The sequence below is a fragment of the Mauremys mutica genome, chromosome 20 (assembly GCF_020497125.1).
Source record: "Mauremys mutica isolate MM-2020 ecotype Southern chromosome 20, ASM2049712v1, whole genome shotgun sequence".
Taxonomy (NCBI): domain Eukaryota; kingdom Metazoa; phylum Chordata; order Testudines; family Geoemydidae; genus Mauremys; species Mauremys mutica.
The window spans coordinates 4,379,118-4,404,121 of record NC_059091.1 but is presented as its reverse complement, the minus strand read 5'-3'; the positions used below and the strand labels follow the sequence as shown (position 1 = coordinate 4,404,121).

The 25,004-nt window shown below is 66.0% G+C and overlaps 2 protein-coding genes across 4 annotated transcripts in view; both read right to left on the bottom strand.

The window, feature by feature from the left end:
- ARHGEF25 (Rho guanine nucleotide exchange factor 25) overlaps window positions 1-4,839 on the bottom strand; it is a 31,954-nt gene extending 27,115 nt beyond the window's left edge. The window contains exon 1 of one of the 3 annotated variants that reach the window (XM_044995810.1): window positions 4,782-4,839. Coding sequence is in view for 1 of the 3 variants with exons in the window: in XM_044995809.1 (XP_044851744.1) it covers window positions 2,112-2,207 (96 nt within the window). In the remaining 2 variants the exon portion in view is untranslated. Of the gene's footprint in view, window positions 1-1,373; window positions 1,449-2,111; window positions 2,400-4,781 lie in introns of those variants that run through there. The other 2 variants (XM_044995809.1, XM_044995811.1) reach the window with 2 other exon arrangements.
- An 11,317-nt stretch (window positions 4,840-16,156) lies between these two features.
- DTX3 (deltex E3 ubiquitin ligase 3) lies at window positions 16,157-24,983 on the bottom strand. Its single transcript, XM_044994360.1, is given in 7 exon segments — window positions 16,157-16,506; window positions 17,044-17,261; window positions 18,163-18,612; window positions 18,615-18,901; window positions 20,915-20,986; window positions 21,802-21,935; window positions 24,904-24,983. Coding segments are annotated over 5 exon segments (1,044 nt in total). The 5' UTR covers window positions 20,928-20,986; window positions 21,802-21,935; window positions 24,904-24,983; the 3' UTR covers window positions 16,157-16,430.
- Between the last annotated feature and the right edge of the window lie 21 nt (window positions 24,984-25,004).

Genomic DNA, 25,004 nt, shown 5'->3' with positions numbered 1-25,004 from the left:
ACACAAGGGCTTGTTATTGTAGGGTCTCTAAGCACTGGGTGTCATGCTCTGGTTTGTTATTGTAGGGTCTCTAGGCGCTGGGTGTCATGCTCCAGTTTGTTATTGTAGGGTCGCTCTGGTTTGTTATTATAGGGTCTCTAGGCGCTGGGTGTCATGCTCCAGTTTGTTATTGTAGGATGGCCCTGGCTTGTTATTGTAGGGGTCTCTAGGCACTGGGTGTCATGCTCCAGTTTGTTATTGTAGGGTCATTCTGGTTTGTTATTGTAGGGTCGCTCTGGTTTGTTATTGTAGAGTCTCTAGGCACTGGGTGTCATGCTCCAGTTTGTTACTGTAGGGTTTCTATAGCACTGAGTGTCATACTCTGGTTTGTTATTGTAGGGTCGCTCTGGTTTGTTATTGTAGGGTTGTCCCTTTGTCTCCTGATATTTTTTAAAGAAAAATGTGTTTGGAAGCACGGTCCAACCCCTCCCCCCTGAGAAGGGCAGGGGGCTGTGGGCTGCTCTGATGGGGGGAGGGGTTGCCAGCTGATCTGGGGACGGGGCAGGGATGGGGCCGTGAGCTCCCCCGGAGCAGAGCCCTCCTGTCTGATGAGACTCCCTGCACTGCAGCCCCCCGCCTTTGGCCGCTGCTCCTCCCGAATTCAGACGTGGCCCCCTGAGCCTCAGCCCCAGCCCCAAATGCTCAGGGAGGGACAGGCTGAGAGTCAGCGACATGTGGAGAGGTGGGGGTGTCCCTGGCTTGAGATTCCGCCTCTTGAGTTACGTTTAAAAACGCTGCTAATACAGCAGCCACTGGAGCGCCTGCCATGTTGCATGAGCAACCCTACAATAACAAACCAGCAGGCACAGCCCCAGTGCTCCGAGACACCCTACAATCACTGACCAGCATGCACCCCCCAAGCCCCCCGAGAGACCCTACAATAACAAACCAGCATGCACAGCCCCAGTGCTCCGAGACACCCTACAATAACTGGCCAGGATGCACCCCCCAATCCCCACAAGGGACTCTACAATAACAAACCAGCATGCACCCCCCAACCCCCCCAAGAGACCCTACAATAACAGACCAGCATGCACCCCCCAAGAGACCCTACAATAACAGACCAGCATGTAGAGCCCAGTGCCCCAAGAGACCCTACAATAACAAATAAGCATGCACAGTCGAGAGACCCCACACTAACAAACCAGGCTGCCTGCAGTGCCTCAGCGGGAAGGATCTGGCGGGTGGGGTATTTATACCCCACATCCCTGGGACTGTATCTGCCCCACACCAGGAACCCTGTTTGCTGGGGGTGGGAGGGTCCAACCTCTCCCTTGAAGCTCTGCTCTAACCAATCTCACACCCACACAGGAATGAAGCCTCCGGGCACCCACCCAGGGGGAAGGGGAGGGGGAGTCTGGCGGGATCCCTCTGCCCAACAGTCGGGAAACACCCCATGAGCCGGAGAGGGGCAGCATCAAGGCCGCAAAAGCCCGCAGCCCCATGTGCCAGCACTGGGGGCACAGCCCCCTTAGTGACCCCCGCCAGCCCCACAGCCAGCCCCACATGGCCTGCGTAATTCCTTTTGCACGGCCCCCCAGCCACTCTGCACAGCTGCCCCGCACATCCCCCCCGAACACCCCTAAAGAGACCCCCCCGATTAGCCCCACATGGGCCCCCCTGCCATCCTGCACAGGCACCCGACTGCCCCTGCAGCGACCCCCCTGATTACCCCCACATTGCCCCCCCAGCCACCCTGCACAACCACCCCACACAGGCCCCCCGACCACCCCTGCTGAGACCCCCCCGATTACCCCCACATGGCCCCCCCAGCCACCCTGCACAGCCCCCCCCCCGCCAAGCTCCCTTGCAGAGACCTCCCAATGGCCCCCATACAGACCCTCCAACCCCCTCTTCGGAGACCCCCCGCAATTGCTCCTAGACCACCCCCCCGTCACCCCAGCACAGAGTCCCCGACTGCCCCTGGGCACCTCCCCTGTCCGGCTGGCCCAGCGCAAACAGGGGACCCAGATGGTCCTGAATCCCCTGCACCAGCCCCACATGCTCCCCAGAGATGTCACGTGGCTCTGACACCCCCAGGAGCTGCCCCCGCCCCCATCCCAGGCCCTTACCCAGTGCTGGCTGGGGAGGGCCATGGAGGTCAGGATATCGGCCATGGCCCCCAGCATCTGGTCCGTGCGCCCCGCTGCCTGCTGGGGGGCCTTCATGGCCGGGGGCCCCACTCACACCTCGCTGCCCCCAACGGCTCCCTGCTCCAGCGCGAGGCTGGAGGCGTCTGGGGGCAGCATGGGCGCCGGGCGGAGCCGCGGGCACCCTGCCCGTGTGGCAGCCGAGCGTGGCCGGGATTGCTAAACAGCGACGGATCCTGCGTGGCTCCCAGCCGAGGCCCCCGCCCCAGCCCCCCGCTCCACCGCAGCTACCATAACTTCTCTGCTACAAGCTGCTACCCTCCCCGCCCCGCCACCACCCCTTATCTCCCAGCCGCCTCCTCCCTGTCTGCTCCCCGGCCTTGGGAGAGCGCAGGGGAGGAGCCGGGGGGGGGGAGCTGAGACCCCCCCCAGGGCAGCACTCAGAGTCGGGGGGAGCTCAGCGGCAGGGCTGCCTTTGGAATGAAAGAGGGGCCCGTAGTCTAGAAACCAGGGTCTAGAAATCACCGGGCCCAGCGGTGCCGGGGGCTACGAACCGCCGGGCCCAGCTGAGCTGGGGGCTACGAACCACCGGGCCCAGAGGTGCCGGGGGCTACGAACTGCTGGGCCCAGCTGAGCTGGGTGCTATGAACCGCCGGGCCCAGAGGTGCCGGGGGCTACGAGCCGCCGGGCCCAGAGGTGCCGGGGGCTACGAACCGCTGGGCCCAGCTGAGCTGGGGGCTACGAACCGCCGGGCCCAGCTGAGCTGGGGGCTACAAACCGCCGGGCTCAGAGGTGACGGGGGCTACAAACTGCCAGGCCCAGAGGTGCCGGGGGCTACGAACCGCTGGGCCCAGCTGAGCTGGGTGCTACAAACCGCCGGGCTCAGAGGTGACGGGGGCTACAAACTGCCAGGCCCAGAGGTGCCGGGGGCTACGAACCACCGGGCCCAGCTGAGCTGGGTGCTACGAACCGCCGGGCCCAGAGGTGCCGGGGGCTACGAACCGCCGGGCCCAGCTGAGCTGGGTGCTATGAACCGCCGGGCCCAGAGGTGCCGGGGGCTACGAGCCGCCGGGCCTTGGCACAAATGAAGCACTGCTCAGCGGGCATCGCTGCTCCGGCTGGGAGGGCAAAGGATAGCACAGGGGGGCCCGATCTGGCTCAATCTAGTCCCACATGAGACCAGCTCAGCCCAGCCCCAGGCCCGGGGGGGAGGTGTCTGAAGGGTCTCTCAGTGCCCCCAGGGGAGCTGCAGACTCGGCCCCGCGAGCGTCCTGGGCTCCGCTGGGGCAGGGGAGGCCCCTAGGAAATTGGGAGCTGGTTCCAGGCCAAGGTGAGGAATCGGGGGCAGGGTATGGAGAGGCTCAGGCCATTGGCAGTGCCCTAGAGAGAAATTTCCTGGCCGTGCTGCAGGGCAGAGAGCCCCAATTGGCTCCCTGTTCCCTGTGATTATGGTTGGGGGCTCCCCCAGAATCAGGGCCAGCCCACTGCCCCCTATAGCCCAGTAATTATGGTTGCGGGTTCCCCCAGAGCCAGGGCCATCCCGCTGCCCCCTATAGCCCAGTAATTACGGTTGGGGGCTCCCCCAGAGTCAGGGCCATCCCGCTGCCCCCTATAGCCCAGTAATTACGGTTGGGGGCTCCCCCAGAATCAGGGCCATCCCGTTGCCCCCTATAGCCCAGTAATTACGGTTGGGGGCTCCCCCAGAATCAGGGCCATCCCGCTGCCCCCTATAGCCCAGTAATTACGGTCGGGGGCTCCCCCAGAATCAGGGCCATCCCGTTGCCCCCTATAGCCCAGCAATTACGGTCGGGGGCTCCCCCAGAGTCAGGGCCATCCCGCTGCCCCCTATAGCCCAGCAATTACGGTCGGGGGCTCCTCCAGAGTCAGGGCCAGCCCACTGCCCCCTATAGCCCAGTAATTACGGTCGGGGGCTCCCCCAGAGTCAGAGCCATCCCGCTGCCCCCTATAGCCCAGTAATTACGGTCGGGGACTCCCCTGGGACGTTCGTTTCCTGCCATTTCTCTCCCACTTTCCAAAGTCAAAACACATTTTTGGAGCCCGAGCTCGGAGGAGCCACAGCCAGAGCCCCTCCCCCACCCGCCCGCCACGCAGGACCTTCCCCCTCGCATCCTCCCGCCCCTCCCCCATCAGCCCGCCCCCGCCACGCAGGACCTTCCCCCCCATCCTCCTGCCCTGCCCCTCCCCCATCCCCCTGCCTTGCCACGCCCCTCCCAGCCCCCGCCACGCAGGAGCCTCCCCCCCTCCTCCTGCCCCTCCTAACCTACCCCACTGCGGCCATGCAGGACCCCTGCCTCCCATCCCCCACCTGGCACGCAGGACTATGCTCCGTGTCCCCCCCCCCCCATGGGCCCCATCACAACCTCAACTCTCCCCCCCCCCCCACAGGCTCCCGCCCCACCCACTTTGCAGCCCTCTGTCCCTCTCATTCATGCCAGCCACCTTCCCCCCCCTCCCCCGAGCCCCTTGCTGCTTCCCCCTCCCCTGCACAGACTCCCCCCGCCCCAGGGCAGTTCGCTGCTGTACCCCTCACGCCCCCTCCCAAGGTACCAAATTCTCCCTCCTCCGAATGAACCTGGAGGGAGCCCTGAGCACCCAGCTCCTGTAGGACACGCTCAGCACGTGGGAACTCACCTCCCCCTCGCTGCCTGCTGGTTTGTTATTGTAGGGTCTCCTGGGCTGAGCATGCTGGTGTGTTATGGTAGGGTTGCTTGGGCTGGATTCCTCCCCCTGCTAGAGCTGACAAGCTGCTCCCTCCATGGGGATGTTCGCCACAGAGGCCCCTGTCCCCCATCCCCTGCACTGGCCCCCCCACACCGAGACCACTAGACCCTGGCGAGGGACCCAGGCAGTCAAACCCACCTGGGCTGCGTCTCCTGGCTGGCAGCAGCAAAGCCCCCTGGCCGGCTCCTTCCTGGGCCGCAGGAGGCCTGAGCCTGCAGCTTTCCAGCCGGGAACTGCAGCTCAGCATGAATAATTTACTGTGCTCCAGGAAGCCGTAATAGGCAGCCTGTGCTGGGGGAGGTGGGGGGCTGACCCTGCCCACGCTCACACCCTCCTGCCAAGCTAGGTGTGCAGGAGCACGGCTGTCTCAGCCCCAGGGACAGCGCCCTCCCCTGGCTCAGCCACGCCCAGAGGGGAAGGCGAGTGCTGAAAATGCAGCTGCCTCTGGGGAGGAACAGCCCCACAGGAACAGGCTAGGCCAGGAAACCTGGCATGTCCAGGTAAGCCTGAGCTGGGATTTAGCCAGGAGACTTCGGCCTAGTCCCTGGGACCATCAGGAAGGAGGCGGGGGTTGATTTTCCACCATGCTGGGTGCAGCTGGGGTCAGACTGGAACAGAGGGGAGACCCCTCTGCCCAGCACCCCTAGTGCTGAGGCCAGCCCTGGCTCCAAGGGGAGCCCCCGCCCCAGTTTTGCAGTGCCCCGTGTGCTCTTTGCGGCCTCCCAGCCAAGGGGTAACCGGGCCTGGCCCCGCTCAGCTGATGAGCCCAGCCAGGGTTCGGGGCCGTGGCACCGTGCCCGCCGGGCGCGAGACTGCCCCGGGCCCCTCTTGGCCAATCGGCATCCAGCTCACGGTCAGCGACCCGCACGCAGAAAGCTTTTTATAACCACCGCTGAGTATTTATAGCGCCAGCTTGTCTGCTGCGGAGCCCTGCCAACCTCACCCCTGTCCCCCCCTGGCAGTGCCCTTCTCTCCCCCACCCCAGCCCGCCTGCCTCGCTGAACCAAGGATTAATTCCACCATCGCCTTCCCCTCCCAGCCGGGGGCAGCTGGCCTTGTCCTGCAGCCTGGATGCTAAAATCAACCCCCCTGAACCTCATTTGCCCCGGGCCAGCTCCTGCCAAGCAATGGGGCAGGGCAAGGGAGCCGAAGTCAGGGCAGGCTGGGCCGGGGTGAGAGGCCACTGGGGCATTTAACACCCCCCCCCTCGATGCCCAGGTGGCCCCAGGGCCCAGCAAGTACAAAGGGGACTTAGAACCACTTTGAGGGGGTGTAAATGGCTGGAAGATGGTCAGAGGCGCATGGTTGGTGCCAGCTGGGTACATCCATATGGGGAGGGAGGGAGGGAGGGATGGCTAGCGAGTCTGGGGGGGATAGAGGGTCTGGATAAGGAGAGATGCTGTGTGGGGGAAGAGAGCTGTGTGGGCAGGTGGATGGGGGTGGGGATGGCTGGATGGGCAGCGGGTGTGTGAGGGGATGGATAGAGGGAGGGAGGGGTGGTGTGGCTGGATGGATGGACAGACAAACGTGTGGGGGGGATGGATGGACAGATGGATGGGGGGGATGGATGGTTGGACGGACAGAGGCATGGGGGGGATGGTTGGAGAAGTGTGTTGGGGTGGCTGGATGGACACAGGTGTGTGTGGATGGATGGATGGACAGACAGACACAGGAGTGTGTGTGGAAGGACAGATGAATTGGGGTGTGTGTGTGGATGGATGGTTGGAGGGGTACGGGGGTGGATGAATGGATGGATGGACACAGGGGTGTGGGGGGATGGATGGACACAAGGACAGACGTAGGGGTGTGTGGGGGTGGATGGACGAACGGACAGACACAGAGGTGTGGGGGGGTGGATGGACGAACGGACAGACACAGAGGTGTGTGGGGGTGGATAGATGAATTGGGGTGGTGGTGGATGGATGGTTGGAGGGGTATGGGGGTGGATGAATGGATGGATGGGTGGATGGAGAGGGAGTGTGTTGGGGTGGATGGATGAATTGGGGTGGTGGTGGATGGATGGTTGGAGGGGTACGGAGGTGGATGAATGGATGGATGGGTGGATGGAGAGGGAGTGTGTTGGGGTGGATGGATGAATTGGGGTGGTGGTGGATGGATGGTTGGAGGGGTATGGGGGTGGATGGATGGACGGACACGGGGGTGTGAAGGGATGGATGGACGAATGGACAGACACAGGGGTGTGTGGGGGTGGATGGACGGACAGACACAGGGGTGTGTGGGGGTGGATGGATGAATTGGGGTGGTGGTGGATGGATGGTTGGAGGGGTATGGGGGTGGATGAATGGATGGATGGACGGGCACAGGGGTGTGTGGGGGTGGATGGACGAATGGACAGACACAGGGGTGTGTGGGGGTGGATGGATGAATTGGGGTGGTGGTGGATGGATGGTTGGAGGGGTATGGGGGTGGATGAATGGATGGATGGACGGACACGGGTGTGAGGGGATGGATGGACGAATGGACAGACACAGGGGTGTGTGGGGGTGGATGGACGGACAGACACAGGGGTGTGTGGGGGTGGATGGATGAATTGGGGTGGTGGTGGATGGATGGTTGGAGGGGTATGGGGGTGGATGAATGGATGGATGGACAGGCACAGGGGTGTGTGGGGGTGGATGGACGAATGGACAGACACAGGGGTGTGTGGGGGTGGATGGATGAATTGGGGTGGTGGTGGATGGATGGTTGGAGGGGTATGGGGGTGGATGAATGGATGGATGGACGAACACAGGGGTGTGTGGGGGTGGATGGACGAATGGACAGACACAGGGGTTTGTGGGGTGGATGGATGAATTGGGGTGGTGGTGGATGGATGGTTGGAGGGGTATGGGGGTGGATGGATGGATGGACGGACACAGGGGTGTGTGGGGGTGGATGGACGAATGGACAGACACAGGGGTGTGTGGGGGTGGATGGATGAATTGGGGTGGTGGTGGATGGAGGGTTGGAGGGGTATGGGGGTGGATGAATGGATGGATGGATGGACACAGGGGTGTGTGGGGGTGGATGGACGAATGGACAGACACAGGGGTGTGTGGGGGTGGATGGATGAATTGGGGTGGGGGTGGATGGATGGTTGGAGGGGTATGGGGGTGGATGAATGGATGGATGGACGGACACAGGGGTGTGTGGGGGTGGATGGACGAACGGACAGACACAGGGGTGTGTGGGGGTGGATGGACTGACAGGCCCCCTGACCTCCAGTTTCCCAGCAGCGCTTCGATCTCTTTCCTGAGATTTTTGCCTCCTGGTGTGTGGTTTGGGGCGGGGGACGCTGACGCATGGATCTCCGGGGGCAGCGCCGGCCCAGACCCTGCACCTTCTGCCCTGGCCGGGGCTGAGAGGAACGGGCCAGCTGGAGAGGCGCCTGGGCACAGGGCCCTGAGGGGCAGGGGCACAGGCCGGGCACGTGTGAGGAACGGACTCCATGTCCCCAGGGCTTGGCCTTGGCAGACAGGGCTCGGACCGGGCCGGAGGGCGCGGCGGGGGACGAATGGGCATCGGGGCGTCAGTGGGGGGCACAGGCGGCGAGGCTGGGGGCCCACAGCGAGCAGGAGCCGCAGTGCCGGGCGACGTGCATGGCCACCCCCCGCTCCCGGACCCCCAGGCCGCAATGGGCCGGAGCTGAACCCCCTGCCCGTGCCCCACCATGGAGCTCCCCAGGGTGGGCCTGGGAGTGAGGTGAACGGGGCTCCCGGCTCCACCCATCTCCACTCCTTGGGGCTGGAATTGGGGGGGCAGGGGGCGAGGTCCCAGAGCTTACAGAGGGATTCGGGGGGAGGGGTAGCAGCCAGTGCCCCCCCCCCCGTGTCAGGGAAGGGGGCATAGATCAGCACACAGACACCCCACGGGTGGGATGAGCCCAGCTGGGCAGTGCAGAATCTGCCCCCCACCCCCACCTGGCTGGGACCAGCTGGCCAAGAGCAGGGGGTGGAACTTAGCACCCGGGCCTGTGCCGTGGGGCTGAGGTGCCCTCAGGCTCCGATCTGTGGGCAGAGGCGCCCAGCTGTGCCCAGCAAGGGAGGGGTCAGCTGGCCTGGTCTAGCTTGGCCCTCCCTCCAGGAGGCTTGGGGCAGGGGACCCCGCCTCGGATCCCGCCCCCCGCGAAGCCCCAGCACCATCGGGAGGAACGTGCCGTTCTCCCAGGGGGGACACTGAGGCACAGAGCTGGGGGGTGACATGCCCAAAGGCAGGAGCAGCAGCTCAGGGCCAGAGCTGAGGCTAGAACCCAGATGTCCTGGCTCCCAGCCCCCCTGCTCTAACCACTAGGAGCAGCTGAAAGTTTGCTCCGCGGTTCCCCGGGGCCTGGCCGGGGCGGGAGCAGAGCCTGTCCTTGAGGCAAGGCCGGGAGGAAACGCTCCGAGCCCCCCGGGGCTGCAGCAGGAGCAGCCTATATTTAGCCCCTTCCCCTCCCAGGGGCTCCTCCACCACCTTCCCATACTTGGCCATTTCCCCGTCATTGGAGACCGATGGGGGCCCCCCTCCTCCCCAGCCGGCTGGCTCCGGAGTCCAGCCCGCAGCTGGGATGGGGGGGGGGATTCATTGCAGGCACCGTGGGGGAGGAGACGGATGCTCCATCACCACATCTGGCCATCCTGGGGGGTGGGGGGGTTCCAACCCCTGACCAAAGGTGCGGGGAGGGGAGTGCCCAGCCTGCAGCCATCTGAGACATGCTGCTTGTGGTGAGGAAGTGGGGTGGAGTGGTTAGAGCAAGGGATGGGCTCGCCGGACTCCTGGGTTCCGTTCCCAGCTCGGGGAGGGGAGGGGAGGGGAGTGGGGTTGGGTCCGGTGGGTTAGCAGGGGGGGTGGGGCTCGGAGCCAGGACTCTGGGGTTCCGTTCCCAGCTCCGGGAGGAGAATGGGGTCCAGTGGGTTAGAAGTGGGGGGGCTCAGAGCCAGGACTCCTGGGTTCCATTCCCAGCTCCGGGAGGAGAGTGGGGTCCAGTGGGTTAGAAGTGGGGGGAGCTCAGGGCCAGGATGCCTGGGTTCCGTTCCCAGCTCCAGAAGGGGAGTGGGGTCCAGTGGTTAGAGCATGGGGGGGGGGCTCAGAGCCAGGACTCCTGGGTTCCACCCCTGGCTGTGTCCTAGTCGCATCCCCTCCTGCTGCTTCCTTTTCTCCCGGCGTAACATGGTGCAACCCCAGGGGTGGCTCCACTTTTTCTTCCTGACACAGTCACCCCCACCCCCCACGGCCCCTTTAGAGCCCCGAGCCGGAGGTCCCAGCCTTACCCAGGTGCTGGGGGAGGGGAGGGGAGGGCGGATTCCAACCCAGGCCAGAGCCCACCAGGGGAATAGCTCAGCCTGAGTGGGTTTGTCTGGATTTTGGGCGCCGAATTCAAGGCCCAGTCAGAGAACTCGGGTTCTCGTGCCCAGCTTGACAGGCAAACTGGTTCTTGCCAGCCTGGCTCCCACTGCTCGGGGAGCTGGATTACCTACGGTGACGCAGCGACACCCCAGTGGCACAGCCCCAGCCCACGCCAGCCTCAGTTTCCCCTCCCAGCCCGTGTGTCTTCAGCCCGTGAGCCCTCGGCGGCAGGGCCGGCGCGTCTCTGTGGTACAGAGGAAGGCCCCTCAATACCGATCAACATGGGAATGAATATTTCAGCCCGTCCGGCCTTTCGGAGCGTCCCCGGTTTTCAAATCCTCTCTACGGCTGGCCGGTGTCAGCACGGGGCAGAATCCTGAAGGGAGGGTGCAGAGTGCGCCATGGGGCCAGCGGTTGGGGCCCAGGACAAGGAGGAAATCCTGCCCCAGGGCACACGGGAGTGAGAAGGGGCCCTCAGAGCGGAGGGGGGCAGCCGCGCGGCTGGCTGAGGCTGCTGGAGGCCAGAGCCCATCACACAGGCAGGCGCTGGCTGCGGTTCCGGTGCCCATCTAGGCTCTCTGGTCTGGTACTGAGATTGGAGGGTCGTGGGACAGGCCTGCCTGCTTGTACAGCACCGAGCACAACGGTCTGGGGCCATGCCGGGGGCTCCCAGTGCTACCGTAATACACCTAATAAATAACATACAGCGCCGAGCACAGTGGGTGCGGGGCCATGCTAGGGGCTCCCAGTGCTACCATAATATACCTAATAAATAACATACAGCACCTAGCACAGTGGGTGCGGGGCCATGCCGGGGGCTCCCAGTGCTACCGTAATACACCTAATAAATAACATACAGCGCCTAGCACAGTGGGTGCGGGGCCATGCCGGGGGCTCCCAGCGCTACTGTAATACACCTAATAACCCACAGCACCGAGCACAAACGGTGTGGGGCCATGCCGGGGGCTCCCAGTGCTACCATAATACACCTAATAAATAACGTACAGCGCCTAGCACAGTGGGTGAGGAGCCATGCTGGAGGCTCTCAGTGCTACCGTAATACACCTAATAAATAACACACAGCGCCGAGCACAAACGGTGTGGGGCCATGCTAGGGGCTCCCAGTGCTACCATAATATACCTAATAAATAACATACAGCACCTAGCACAGTGGGTGCGGGGCCATGCTGGGGACTGCCAGCGCTACCGTAATACACCTAATAAATAACACAGCGCCTAGCACAAAGGGTGCGGGACCATGCCGGGGGCTCCCAGTGCTACCGTAATACACCTAATAAATAACATACAGCACCGAGCACAAACGGTGCGGGGCCATGCTGGGGGCTCCTAGCGCTACCATAATACACCTAATAACGTACAGCACCTAGCACAGTGGGTGAGGGGCCATGCTGGGGGCTCCCAGCGCTACCGTAATACACCTAATAAATAACACACAGCGCCTAGCACAAAGGGTGCGGGGCCATGACTGGGGTGAAGCACTACCGTAATACACCTAATAAATAACGTTCAGTGCTGAACACAGTGGGTGCGGGGCCATGCCGGGGGCTCCCAGTGCTACCGTAATACACATCAATAATAGCAGCCCTGCGACTCCCAGAAAGCCAGCACCAGGCAGCCTCGGGCAACCTTATCCCCAATAATCCCACCAGAGGCCCCCCAACCCCGCGGCCCCCGCCACCAGGCTCAGAAAGGGGGCTGCAGACGTGTTGCATACTTTTATTCAACCAAAGCTACAGAATCCAGGACAGACAGGTCGGGGGCCGAGCGACTCGGTTTCTCCTCTTTTTTTAACCAGCAAACCCCCCCTCCCCCCCGTGGGGAGACACGGGACCCATCCTCCCCAGGGCGGCACTCAGCCGGGGGGCGGGCGGGCGGGGGGGGAGGTTAAAACAGGACAGAGAGCGGAGTCTGCTCACAGAACGCGACGCATCGTCTCTACCACACACGGTACACGCTGCGCGCCCGCAGCCACATGCTGAGAATAGGCAAAAGAAACAGAAGGGCCCCGCGCCGCCCGCTGGCGGCGCCCGGGCAGGTGGAGCCGGCGGCAATGGCCGGGGGAGGCCGGTCGGCAGAGTTCAGATCCAGACGACGGTGCCGGGCTCTGGCGTAGCCGCGTCTGGGACCAGGCCCCGGCGGAGAGTCCGGATCGGGATTGGAGGGGTATGTACAGGAGAGGCGGGTCCCGGCGGGAGCCTTTGTCCACAGGGAGGCAGAGGGTGCTGAGGCAGGCGTCCTGGCAGGGCCGAGCCATCGCAGAGCTCCGGAAATCAGTGCACAGCCGGCAGCGGCTCCGGCGCTCTGGGGCCCAGCAGGAACCGGAGAGGAGGGCGGCTGGGCCCAGGGCCGGGTGCGGTGGAACGGGGTGTTGTGTGCAAGCCACGCCCCCTCTTACACCTACACACGTCTCGTACAGTCACCGCAAGTGCACACCCTGATCTCATCCGCACAGTGCACACGCTCCACACACAACCCCCGACCCCACCCGCCAGGTACAGCCACACCACCCTCACCCCCTGCACACGCAACCCCCGACCTCACCCGCCCGGTACAGCCACCACCCTCACCCCCTGCACACGCAACCCCCGACCTCACCCGCCCGGTACAGCCACCACCCTCACCCCCTGCACACGCAACCCCCGACCTCACCCGCCAGGTACAGCCACCACCCTCACCCCCTGCACACGCAACCCCCGACCCCACCCGCCCGGTACAGCCACCACCCTCACCCCCTGCACACGCAACCCCCGACCTCACCCGCCCGGTACAGCCACACCACCCTCACCCCCTGCACACGCAACCCCCGACCCCACCCGCCCGGTACAGCCACACCACCCTCACCCCCTGCACACGCAACCCCCGACCCCACCCGCCCGGTACAGCCACCACCCTCACCCCCTGCACACGCAACTCCCGACCCCACCCGCCCGGTACAGCCACACCACCCTCACCCCCTGCACACGCAACCCCTGACCCCACCCGCCCGGTACAGCCACACCACCCTCACCCCCTGCACACGCAACCCCTGACCCCACCCGCCCGGTACAGCCACACCACCCTCACCCCCTGCACACGCAACCCCCGACCTCACCCGCCCGGTACAGCCACACCACCCTCCCCCCCTGCACACGCAACCCCCGACCCACCCCCTCCATCTAGAGACACCTCACTCACCCCCTGATCACTCAACCCCTGACCCCACCCGCCCGGTACAGCCACACCACCCTCACCCCCTGCACACGCAACCCCCGACCTCACCCGCCAGGTACAGCCACCACCCTCACCCCCTGCACACGCAACCCCCGACCCCCCGCGCCCGGTACAGCCACCACCCTCACCCCCTGCACACGCAACCCCCGACCTCACCCGCCAGGTACAGCCACCACCCTCACCCCCTGCACACGCAACCCCCGACCCCACCCGCCCGGTACAGCCACCACCCTCACCCCCTGCACACGCAACCCCCGACCCACCACCCGCCCGTACAGCCACCACCCTCACCCCCTGCACACGCAACCCCCCACCCCACCCGCCCGGTACAGCCACACCACCCTCACCCCCTGCACACGCAACCCCCCACCACACCCCCCCGCCACAGCCACACCCCCCACACCCCCTGCACACGCAACCCCCGACCCCACCCGCCCGGTACAGCCACACCACCCTCACCCCCTGCACACGCAACCCCCGACCTCACCCGCCTGGTACAGCCACCACCCTCACCCCCTGCACACGCAACCCCCCCCACCCCACCCGCCCGGTACAGCCCCCACCCACACCCCCAGCACACGCAACCCCCGACCCCACCCGCCAGGTACAGCCACCACCCTCACCCCCTGCACACGCAACCCCCGACCCCACCCGCCCGGTACAGCCACACCACCCTCACCCCCTGCACACGCAACCCCCGACCTCACCCGCCCGGTTCAGCCACACCACCCTCACCCCCTGCACACGCAACCCCCGACCTCACCCGCCAGGTACAGCCACCACCCTCACCCCCTGCACACGCAAACCCCTGACCCCACCCGCCCGGTACAGCCACCACCCTCACCCCCTGCACACGCAACCCCCCGACCCCACCCGCCCGGTACAGCCACCACCCTCCCCCCCTGCACACGCAACCCCCGACCACACCCGCCCGGTACAGCCACCACCCTCACCCCCTGCACACGCAACCCCCGACCTCACCCGCCCGGTACAGACACACCACCCTCACCCCCTGCTCACGCAACCCCCGACCTCACCCGCCCGGTACAGCCACACCACCCTCACCCCCGGCACACGCAACCCCCGACCTCACCCGCCTGGTACAGCCACCACCCTCACCCCCTGCACACGCAACCCCCGACCCCACCCGCCCGGTACAGCCACACCACCCTCACCCCCTGCACACGCAACCCCCGACCTCACCCGCCCGGTACAGCCACACCACCCTCACCCCCTGCACACGCAACCCCCGACCTCACCCGCCTGGTACAGCCACCACCCTCACCCCCTGCACACGCAACCCCCAACCCCACCCGCCCGGTACAGCCACACCACCCTCACCCCCTGCACACGCAACCCCCGACCCCACCCACCCGTCAGACCCACCACCCTCACCCCCTGCACACGCAACCCCCGACCCCACCCGCCCGGTACAGCCACCACCCTCACCCCCTGCACACGCAACCCCCGACCCCACCCGCCCGTTACAGCCACCACCCTCACCCCCTGCACACGCAACCCCTGACCCCACCCGCCCTTTACAGACACACCACCCTCACCCCCTGCACACGCAACCCCCGACCTCACCCGCCCGGTTCAGCCACACCACCCTCACCCCCTGCACACGCAACCCCCGACCTCACCCGCCAGGTACAGCCACCACCCTCACCCCCTGCACACGCAACCCCTGACCCCACCCGCCCGGTACAGCCACCACCCTCACCCCCTGCACACGCAACCCCCGACCCCACCCGCCCGGTACAGCCACCACCCTCACCCCCTGCACACGCAACCCCCGACCCCACCCGCCCGGTACAGCCACCACCCTCACCCCCTGCACACGCAACCCCCGACCTCACCCGCCCGGTACAGCCACACCACCCTCACCCCCTGCTCACGCAACCCCCGACCACACCCCCCCCGTACAGCCACACCACCCTCACCCCCGGCACACGCAACCCCCGACCTCACCCGCCTTGTACAGCCACCACACTCTCCCCCTGCACACGCAACCCCCGACCCCACCCGCCCGGTACAGCCACACCACCCTCACCCCCTGCACACGCAACCCCCGACCTCACCCGCCCGGTACAGCCACACCACCCTCACCCCCTGCACACGCAACCCCCGACCTCACCCGCCTGGTACAGCCACCACCCTCACCCCCTGCACACGCAACCCCCAACCCCACCCGCCCGGTACAGCCACACCACCCTCACCCCCTGCACACGCAACCCCCGACCCCACCCACCCGGTACAGCCACCACCCTCACCCCCTGCACACGCAACCCCCGACCCCACCCGCCTGGTACAGCCACACCACCCTCACCCCCTGCACACGCAACCTCCGACCGCACCCGCCAGGTACAGCCACACCACCCTCACCCCCTGCACACGCAACCCCCGACCCCACCCGCCCGGTACAGCCACCACCCTCACCCCCTGCACACGCAACCCCCGACCCCACCCGCCCGGTACAGCCACACCACCCTCACCCCCTGCACACGCAACCCCCGACCCCACCCGCCCGGTACAGCCACACCACCCTCACCCCCTGCACACGCAACCCCCGACCTCACCCGCCCGGTACAGCCACCACCCTCACCCCCTGCACACGCAACCCCCGACCCCCACCCCACCCGCCGGGTACAGCCACACCACCCTCACCCCCTGCACACGCAACCCCCGACCCCACCCGCCGGGTACAGCCACACAACCCCCGATCTCTCTCTCTCTCTCACACACACACTTTATCTCACTCTACCCTCTCCATACACCCCCCCCTCGTCACACATTCCACCCCCCCCCCCCAAGTAGCACTGGCAGTGGGGAGAGGCTCTGGCACTGACAGCGCGGGGCCCTCAGCCGCAATCCAGGGTGGAGACAGCGAAGCACCTTGCCATGACGGATGCGTGGCCACCCCAGGCCCAGCTGGACATGAGACGCTGTGGGGCCGTCCTGCCACCCCCCGGTACCACAGCAGGAGCCGCAGCAGAGAAAGGGTTAATCCTCAGTGAGGCCTTTGGCTCGGAGCTCCTCCTGCACCCTGGCGAGGTACGTGGGGTCGGGATACCCGAATCTAGGAGACACACAGGGGAGACGTCAGCCGTGCACAGCCCCACCCCCACCTGGACAGATCCCCAGCCCACCTCCTGCCCCACCCCACCCCCGTCGCAGCAGCCCCCAGTTTGGCCAGCTCAGCTGTGCACTGCCAGGCACGGGGGACCCCGGCACCCCCAGGGCGCAGGGTAGTTTGTGTCCCAATTCCTGAAGAAACGGCCCTGGGAGCTGCCAGGGTCACAAGCGTCTTGGCACGCAGCACAGTGCCCCCTGGTGGCGGGGATTGGGGTCGGCGCCGACAGCCAGGGCAGGGCACCCCCACACTGCAGCCCAGCGCCCCCTAGCACCGCATTGCGGAATTAGGGTCAGCACTGACAATAAGGGGAGAGCGCCCCCTATCGCACTCCCCACGCTGACAGCCAGGGGAGAGCGCCCCCCGCTGAGCCCCCCACCCCCTGGGTTTCCAGGGCCAGTCGGGCCCCACTCAGGGGCACAGATGGGTCACCCCCCACCCCTGGCCCCCAGCCCGTGAGCCCTGCGGGCGGCGGCTGCCTACAGCTGGGGTCCCCCGGTGCAGTTGGTTTTGTGGTGGATGTCGTTCCACGTGATGACGTTGGCTCTGCCTGTGGTCATGGAGGTGCCGATGGTGAAGGTCAGGCGCTGGTCGAAGGCCTTGCGGAACAGGGCCAGCACCTTGTTCCCCTCCGGGCAGTCGGGCAGGTAGGCCACCCGCGTGGTGCCCGGGTACCGCACGCCCGGGTTGGGATGCTCCACCTGCAACGGGGGTGGGGAGAGACCCTCAGACCCCAGGGATGCTGTGAAGCCTGGCACAGACGCTGCTGCCAGGCAGGGCTGATGCTGCCCACGGGCCGGAGTCTCCTCCAGTGCTCGCTGCGGGCATCAGGCAACCCCCTGGGTCGCTCCGGCTGGGGGCTTGGTCTCTGCAGAACCCTGGGGGCTGGTGATCCTGCACCCGGCTCAGGGGGCATCATGCCTGGGGAGGCAGGAATGACCCCTGCTCACTGCCCCCCCCGAATGCCAACCTGCTTCCGGCCTCCACAGTGCCCAGCCTCCCTGAGCCCCAGGACACCGGCTGTCCAGAGGAGCCAGGACAAGGTAGGGCTGGTGTCCCCCTGCCAGGGCTGTGCCCAAGGCTCTGCCATGCCCCAGGGGCAAAGGCAGGGAGCGGATGGTTGTGGGAGGAGTTAGATCTACCCAGATTGACCAGAGCGGAGGGGAAATTAGCAGATTGGGAAGGAAATGGGGAGGCATCCAAGGGCCAACGCAGCTGGGGGCGGGGGCACTGCACATGGGACTGGGAGAGCAGGGGCTGGGATTGAGGGGCACCGACAGGGCGGGGGTGTGGGGAGCCCAGGGCTGGGCTAGCAGGGGGCTGCGGATTGGGAGTGAGGGGCACCGGCAGGGCGGGGGTGTGGGGAGCCCAGGGCTGGGCTAGCAGTGGGCTGTGGGTCGGAAGTGAGGGGCACCGGCAGGGCGGGAGTGTGGGGAGCCCGGGGCTGTGGATCAGGGTTGAGGGGCAGAGGCAGGGGAGCTGACCCAGACCCCCCCACTCACAGCTGACTGCCCCAACAAGCCCCCTGCCCCCCCCCCACTGCAGCCAGGCTGGGGGGGCGAGAGGCTGCAGAGCTGGGGCCGGCGGCGGGGCAGGACTCACCCCTTGGACGCCAGGCGGGAAGACGTACTGGATGATGATGGTGCCGTATTTCTCGTAGCCGGGGAGCAGCAGGCTCGAGTCCTTGGACACCAGCATGCGCCCGTTCTCGGGCTGGTTGCCCACCAGCTGCCCGTAAAAGCGCCCGCACATGGGGCAGGCCCGCTTGACCTGCAGCGCCCGGGTGATGCAGGCCTCGCAGAAGGAGTGCCGGCACTTCTCCAGCGTCTTTACGTTCTGGATCTCGCCCAGGCAGATGGGGCACTGGCTCTCCTGCTCCTCCTCCCGCGAGCCGCCCGCCGCCGCCCCCCCCAGCCCCCCCGCGCCCCCTGGGCCCCCCGCCCTGGCCCCGGCGGGCTGCTGAGCCCGGGAGACGAGGCCGGCCCCGTGCGGGCGCAGCTCGGCCCCGGGTTTCTCCAGCAGGGCCATGCACCCCACCAGCTCGCTCTGCTCTGCCGCTGCGCCTTCTTCAGCTCCTTCTCCGTCTCCTTGAGCAGGGCCTTGAGGGCTTTGCGGGCCAGGTAGAGGCCGTTGCCGGCCCCGGGGGCCGGCGTGGAGAGCTGCAGCACGTAGATCTCCGAGGTCTCCCCGTCGATCAGAATGCTCAGCTTGGTCTCCTCCTTCAGCTTGACCAGCTTGGAGGGGGCCTCTTTGGTCAGGAAGTCCCAGACGGGCTTAGAGACCGTGAGCTTATTTTTAGTGGCGCCTCCGCATGCCGCCATCCTGGATAAAACAAATGACACTGAAGAGAAAAGAACAGTCATCAAAGCCGCCGGCATCGCCTCCCGGGTGGGCTAGAGACAGACAGACAGACAGACAGACACGGACCCCGCCCCACCCCCTTCCACAGCCAGCCCCAGCCGGGATCTGAACCTTCGGCTCCAGGAAGCATCGGGAGGGGCAGATCCCCTCCGGGACCCGGCCGTCCCCTCAGCCCCGGTGTTCTGCAGGGCCGGGCAGCCTGGGCGACCCCCATTGTCCCCTCTGGCTTTGAAATCTCTCCCCTCAGATCCCGCGCTGACGGGGGTGTCTCTCGGGTCTATTCCCCGATCGCGGTGCGAGTTAGCTCCCGTCCATCTCAGTGGTGGCAGGTGGGTTGCAGCCCACTGCCTGCCCCACGGCGAACAACCGCCCCCAAGTTCAAATGAAACACACACACACCCCCCACGGCTGATCAGTCACCCATCCCAAACATGACAGTCACGAGACAATCATTGAATAAATATCATTGCAATTAAAATAAAACAGTGTGGGGCGGGGAAGAAATGCTTGTTTGGGGGCTTAACAAATGGAGGGGGTTAACAAACAGGGGGGCATGATTGCTGCGAAAACCCCACTTCGTAAGGCCCAAGGCTGTGTTCCCCCCCGCCCACCTTGGGTTATGACACAGCAGAGTAATGAGTGGGAAATCCTGGGTCCTGGGGGAGGGATAAGGAGGCTGGGGGTGGGGCTCTCCAAGGGAGAAGGAGGGGGGGGGTCTAAGACACAGCTCTGTCCCCCCGTTAAACTCGCCCTCCAGCAGTGCGAATGGGGGTGCATCCTCCCCCCAAGAATCACCCCTGCAGGGGCCTCTGATGGTGAAGTGGGGTCAGGCCCTGTCCCCCCCCCCATGGGGCAGATCAGGGGTGCGGTCAGAGGCCACTGCACCTTGGGTGGCCTCTGCGCGCCGGGGGGAGCAGAGCTGAAGTTAGAGCAGCCCTCAGGCTGCTGCCATTGACCCCTCAGGCCAGGCCCAGAATCCGGGGAGCACGGAGAGGTGCAACCCGCCCTGCAGGGGCCCCACAAACTGAGCCTCAGCCCCAGACACTAGGAGCAGGTGGCTCCCGAGCCCCTGGCACATCTGGGGAGTCTCCCCCCCCCCCAGACACACTTATCTCTCCCCTCCCCCCAGTAAGTGCCAGGAATAACACCCCCCTCATTTACCCCACTGAATCCTCTGCCCCGGGGCTATGGCTGGGGCCCTACACCCCATGGGGCAGAGAGCGGCACCAGGCAGGTGCCAGCCTGGATCGAAGGGTGGGGACAGGGGAGGAGACCTCTCCCTTCCCCCCACACTGGGGGCCACCCAAGGTCATGGCTTCCCCCGCCCCCCGCAACCTCAGCAGGATTCAGACCAACCCTCACCTTGGGGTGGCATGAGGGGGCCCCAAGGAGCTTTTGCCCCAGTGGGTCCCTGGGTTGGGGTGTCTCAGGAGGGGCGGGGGCTGAATTGGGGCCTGTCGTCTGGGGAAGCCCCTCGGCGCCTGACCAGATGTGGGGGGAGGGGACCGGGAGAGCAGGGCTGGGGGAGCCCCAAAGTGGGGCTGAGTTGGGGGGTTGACTGGGGGGCGGGAGAACTCCACGGAATAGGCCCAGACCGCAAGTGCTGGCTCCCAGCACCCCCTGCTCTAACCCACTGGATCCCCCTTCCCAGACGAACCCAGGCGTCCGGGCTCCCAGACGTGCCCCCACCCCCACCGGGGCCACATGAGCAGACCCACAGCAGGGAGAGGCCAGCCCCTCCCCCCGCGCAGGAGAGCCCCACACCTGGACGGGCGGGGGGGCTCACTGGGATTCCCCCCCCCAATGGATGCAGCCCGCCCCGGGGGAGAACTATCCCGGGGGGGGGTAGGAGGAAGTGGGGGGCTGGTAAAGGGGGAGACGGACACTATCGGAGGGGGGCGGGGAGGCCTCCTGCCCCGGGGGGGGCTGCCCCCATGGGAGGAAGCGGGGGGTGGGGCCGTGGCAGGGGGGGCCCGCACCGGGCGGCACCTACCTGGGGAGCCCATGGGAGAGGGAAGCAGGAAGCGCCCGGAGCGCGGAGTTCAGCGGAGCCGCGAACCAGGAACTACAAAGACCGGGCGGGGGGGAGACAAGGGGGGTTGCGGGTTACGACGCTGCAGGGGCTGCCCCGCCCCCCCCCGTCTATCCAGCCCCCCCGGTGCCGCGGCTCAGGGCTCCCCCCACCACCATTCGCGGCAGCTGATCGGCCCGGCTGGCGTCATCTCCCCCCCCGCTGTCTCCCCCCCCCCAGCTCAGCGCCCCCCAAGATTCAGGGCTCCCCCCCAGCTCAGGGAGCCCCCCCGCTTCCATCTCCTCCCCCACTCCAGCTCCTCCCCGCCCCCCTGCTCAGGGGGTCCACCCCCCCCCCGTTGTGTGATCCCCAGCTCCCCCCACCCCCATGATTCACGGCCCCCCCTCGCCCGGGGCCCTGCACCAGCGCCTCTGCCAATACCTGGAGCCCCAGCAGGTCCGGTCTGTCACCCCCCAACCAACCGCCCTGAACCACCTGCCACGCTCTAGGCCCCTGCTCCCAGTCCCCACCCCACGTCCAGCCACCCCCCAGGCTCCGTGGGCTCCCAGCACAGCCCCCTTTGTGCAGATGACGTGGGGCGCCGGCTCTGCCCGCAGCCTGGGGCTTTGTCCGTGGCAGGTTCGGCTCACGGGACGTGGCGGCCAGCTGGGTCTGTCAGCCCGTCCCCTGCCTCCCCACTGATCTCCCCACTGCTCAGGCCGCAATCCCCAGCCGGCTGGCCAGGCCCCACTTCCCCATCCCCAGCGGGCTGGGCTGAAGGGCAGGCAGTGTTTAAAGTGCATGGGGGGGGGGGTGTCACAAGGGGTCGCAGACGTAGCCTGTGGGGGGCACCTTGCAGCCCATCTTACCCAAACGGCTGCTCCCAGATTACGTTGGATCCCTCACTATGTTCAGAGCCCCGCAGCCAAGGCAGGGAAGGAGCCGAATTCCTGGGACGGACTCGCTGCAGGTGGGGGGCCGGGCCAGCCGGACCTCAGGGTTTCTGGGTTGGGGGAAATTTTAACACTGAGTTTGGTTCCAATTCAGACGGAAACTCCACTCCATTTTCCTTTTCGGAAACCCCTCCCCAGGGTGCTCCCCAGATTAATTCCCCGGCCGGGCACCCACTGATTGAAACAGACAGTTTCACAGCTGCTGTTCAGTGCTGGGCAACCCTGAAACGGACCCGACTCCTGGCAGTTTCAGTCAGCGGCAGCCAGAGGCCCTGGGAGCAGCCTGGCCCGGCAGACTGCTCTGGGAAAAGCCAGAGCTTCCAGACTCGCGGGCCGGCTGGCTCCCCGCTTCCTCCTGACCAGCCCTAGGATGGAGGCTGTGGCTGGGAGGGGTGTGAACGCTAAGAACCCCCCGGTTGTGTTGGGTCTCCTGCCTGTCACATCCTCACTGGCCTCAGGAACACCCGGGCAGTTTCTCATCTCCGTGCCTGTTCTCGGCCTCCCTGATATCCTGTGGCAGTGAGTTCCGCAGGCCTGTGTGCTAACAAACCTCTAAGAACTTGCTCTGCCAGGCAAGAGGCAACCCTGGGGGATGCGAGGGGGCACTTGGGGAGGCAGCTGGCATAAGGAACTGAGAGGGGTATGGCTCTCTGGGCCCTGCTCAATTGATGCAGAGGATGGCGGGGGGGGGGGTTGCTCCCAGCCTGCAGGGAGTGACCAGGATCTGGGGGAGGTGCTGTGTCCCACCAGGAGCTGCCAACAAACAGCCTGTCTGGCTCCATACAACCCAGTGCCCAGCAGCCATGGTGCACAGGCCCCTCCCCCTGGTCCGTAAGCCTCAGCCGGGCCCTGGAGTCTCTAGCACCCGGGAGCTCCGTGTGTCGTGGGCGCTGCCCAGCGAGGCAGCGTCCCAGCGTGGGCTGGTCACTCCCAGAGCCCCTGGCGCCCGAGGCCCCAGGTCTGAATGATGTCACCACGCGCCGGATAATGATGTAAACGGCCAGATCGAGAGCACCCTGCAGCCAGATCCCTGCACGGTGGGGTCCTGCCTCCGCCCTTCAGGGAATGGGGCGGGGTCAGTGCTTGGCTGGGAGACCCTCTGAGACCCCCCAGGCACTGCAGAAAGTGTGTGGGGGGGGGGTCAGGCGGGGGGGCTCTTCTCACACAGTCACGGCTGGCTCCACGGCCACGCTAGGGGGTGTCGTGCTGCAGGGAGCCAGGTGGGTGCTGGAGCTGGTATTTGCCTCTGCTCCAGGCCACGGGTCAGTGCTGCTCACTAGCAAGGGCTGGTACCGTGGGGGCCCAGTGGCAGGGCCGGGGGGGGCACCTGATGGGGAACTCCCCACCACAGGAACGACCCCTTTGCCAGCGCCCCCAGGGGAGGAGTCTCTCCCACTGGGAGCAGCAGGCCAGAGGCTGGCCCCCCGTCCCCAGGGCAGCCTCCCTCCCAGGATGAGTGTGACCCTGTAGGCCCCCCCCTGCACAGCAGCACCCCCAAGCTGCCATTGGCAATCACAGCCCCGCCGGGATTTACTATCCCCTTCCCTGCGGCTGCATTGCAATAAACACTGGGCACAGCCCCCTGGAGACCCTACAATAACAAGCCAGCCTGAGCAACCTTCCATTAACAACCCAGCCTCCGCAGCTGCTGCAGGAAGGGACCCCACATCCCACCAGCTGTTCCCATGGGACCCTCTGAGAGCAAACCGGCCCCAGCCAGCTGCATGTGTGGGGGGGAGGGGAGTTCCCAGATTCAGTGGCCTGAGCCCTTGCAGTGCGTGTGGGGGGGGACGAGACAGGCAAGAGACAGGGCTCCCCTCCCCCATGGGTTGGGGGGGGATTTGCTGGCAAAGACCTTGGCTTTCCCAGCCCCAGCTGGGCCTGGGGGGAGACCGGGCATGGACTGGGATGGGCCAGGGCTACAGCGGATCCCCCCCCACCCCCTCTCAAACAGGTGTGTCAGGGCTGCTGCCCCACCCCCAGCACCATCTCCCTTCAAGGTGGGCTCCCAGGACGCATCAGCCCTGCTGGGAGGGGCAGGGGCGCAGGGCTCGGGGGGGGGGGAGGGGGGCTGGCTCCACTTCCTACCAGGGGCCCCAGACCGGACAGTGCCCAGTGCTGAGATCCTGCTAGGTCAGCATTGCAGCCGAGTGCCCCCCCCCCCCACAACAGGCTTCATCCTAGTTTGCAGGTGGATCAGGCCCCATCAGGGCACCAGGCACGGGGGGGGGGGGCAGGAACGGAGGTTGGGCTCCGTCAGGGCCCCAGGCCTGGCATGGTGGGAGTAAGGCCTATCTGGGTGCCAGGCCGGGAGGGGGAGGATTGAGCCCAGCCAGGGCATCTCTGCCACAGGACAAAGAACGGGGAGGGGTGGGCATGGGCTGTTCTGAGCATCCAGCACAGGCCGAAAGCTGAGAGAGCGAAGGGGTCCTTCACCCCTCCCCCCATCCTTCAGCTCAGACCCCCCCATCCCCACACCCTTCTCCCCTCCCCATCACCCCTTCAGCTCAGACCCCCATCTCACGCACCCTTCTCCCCTCCCCCACCACTCCATCACCTTTCAGCTCAGACCCCTTAATCCCCCCACCCTTCTCCCCATCACCCCTTCAGCTCAGACCCCCACATCTCCCCCTTCTCCCCTCCCCCATCACCCCTTCAGCTCAGACCCCCACATCTCCCCCTTCTCCCCTCCCCCATCACCCCTTCAGCTCAGACCCCCACATCTCCCCCTTCTCCCCTCCCCCATCACCCCTTCAGCTCAGACCCCCCATCTCCCCCACCCTTCTCCCCTCTCCCACCACTCCACCACCTTTCAGTTCAGACCCCTTCATCCCCCCACCCTTCACCCCATCCCCCCTTCAGCTCTGACCCCCCCATCCTTCACTCCTCTCCCATCACCCCTTCCCATCCTTCAGCTCAGACCCCCCCATTCTCCCCCACCCTTCACCCCTCCCCATCCTTCAGCTCAGACCCCTTCGTCGCCCCCACACCCAGCTCTGCACCCCCCGCAGGACTCACCCCCCAGCTCACGCTCCCGAGGGGGGGCAGCGGCCCCCTCCCCCACCGCCGGGACAAGTGATGGGCTCGACCCTCCTCAATCTGCAGCCAAAGGCAGGAAG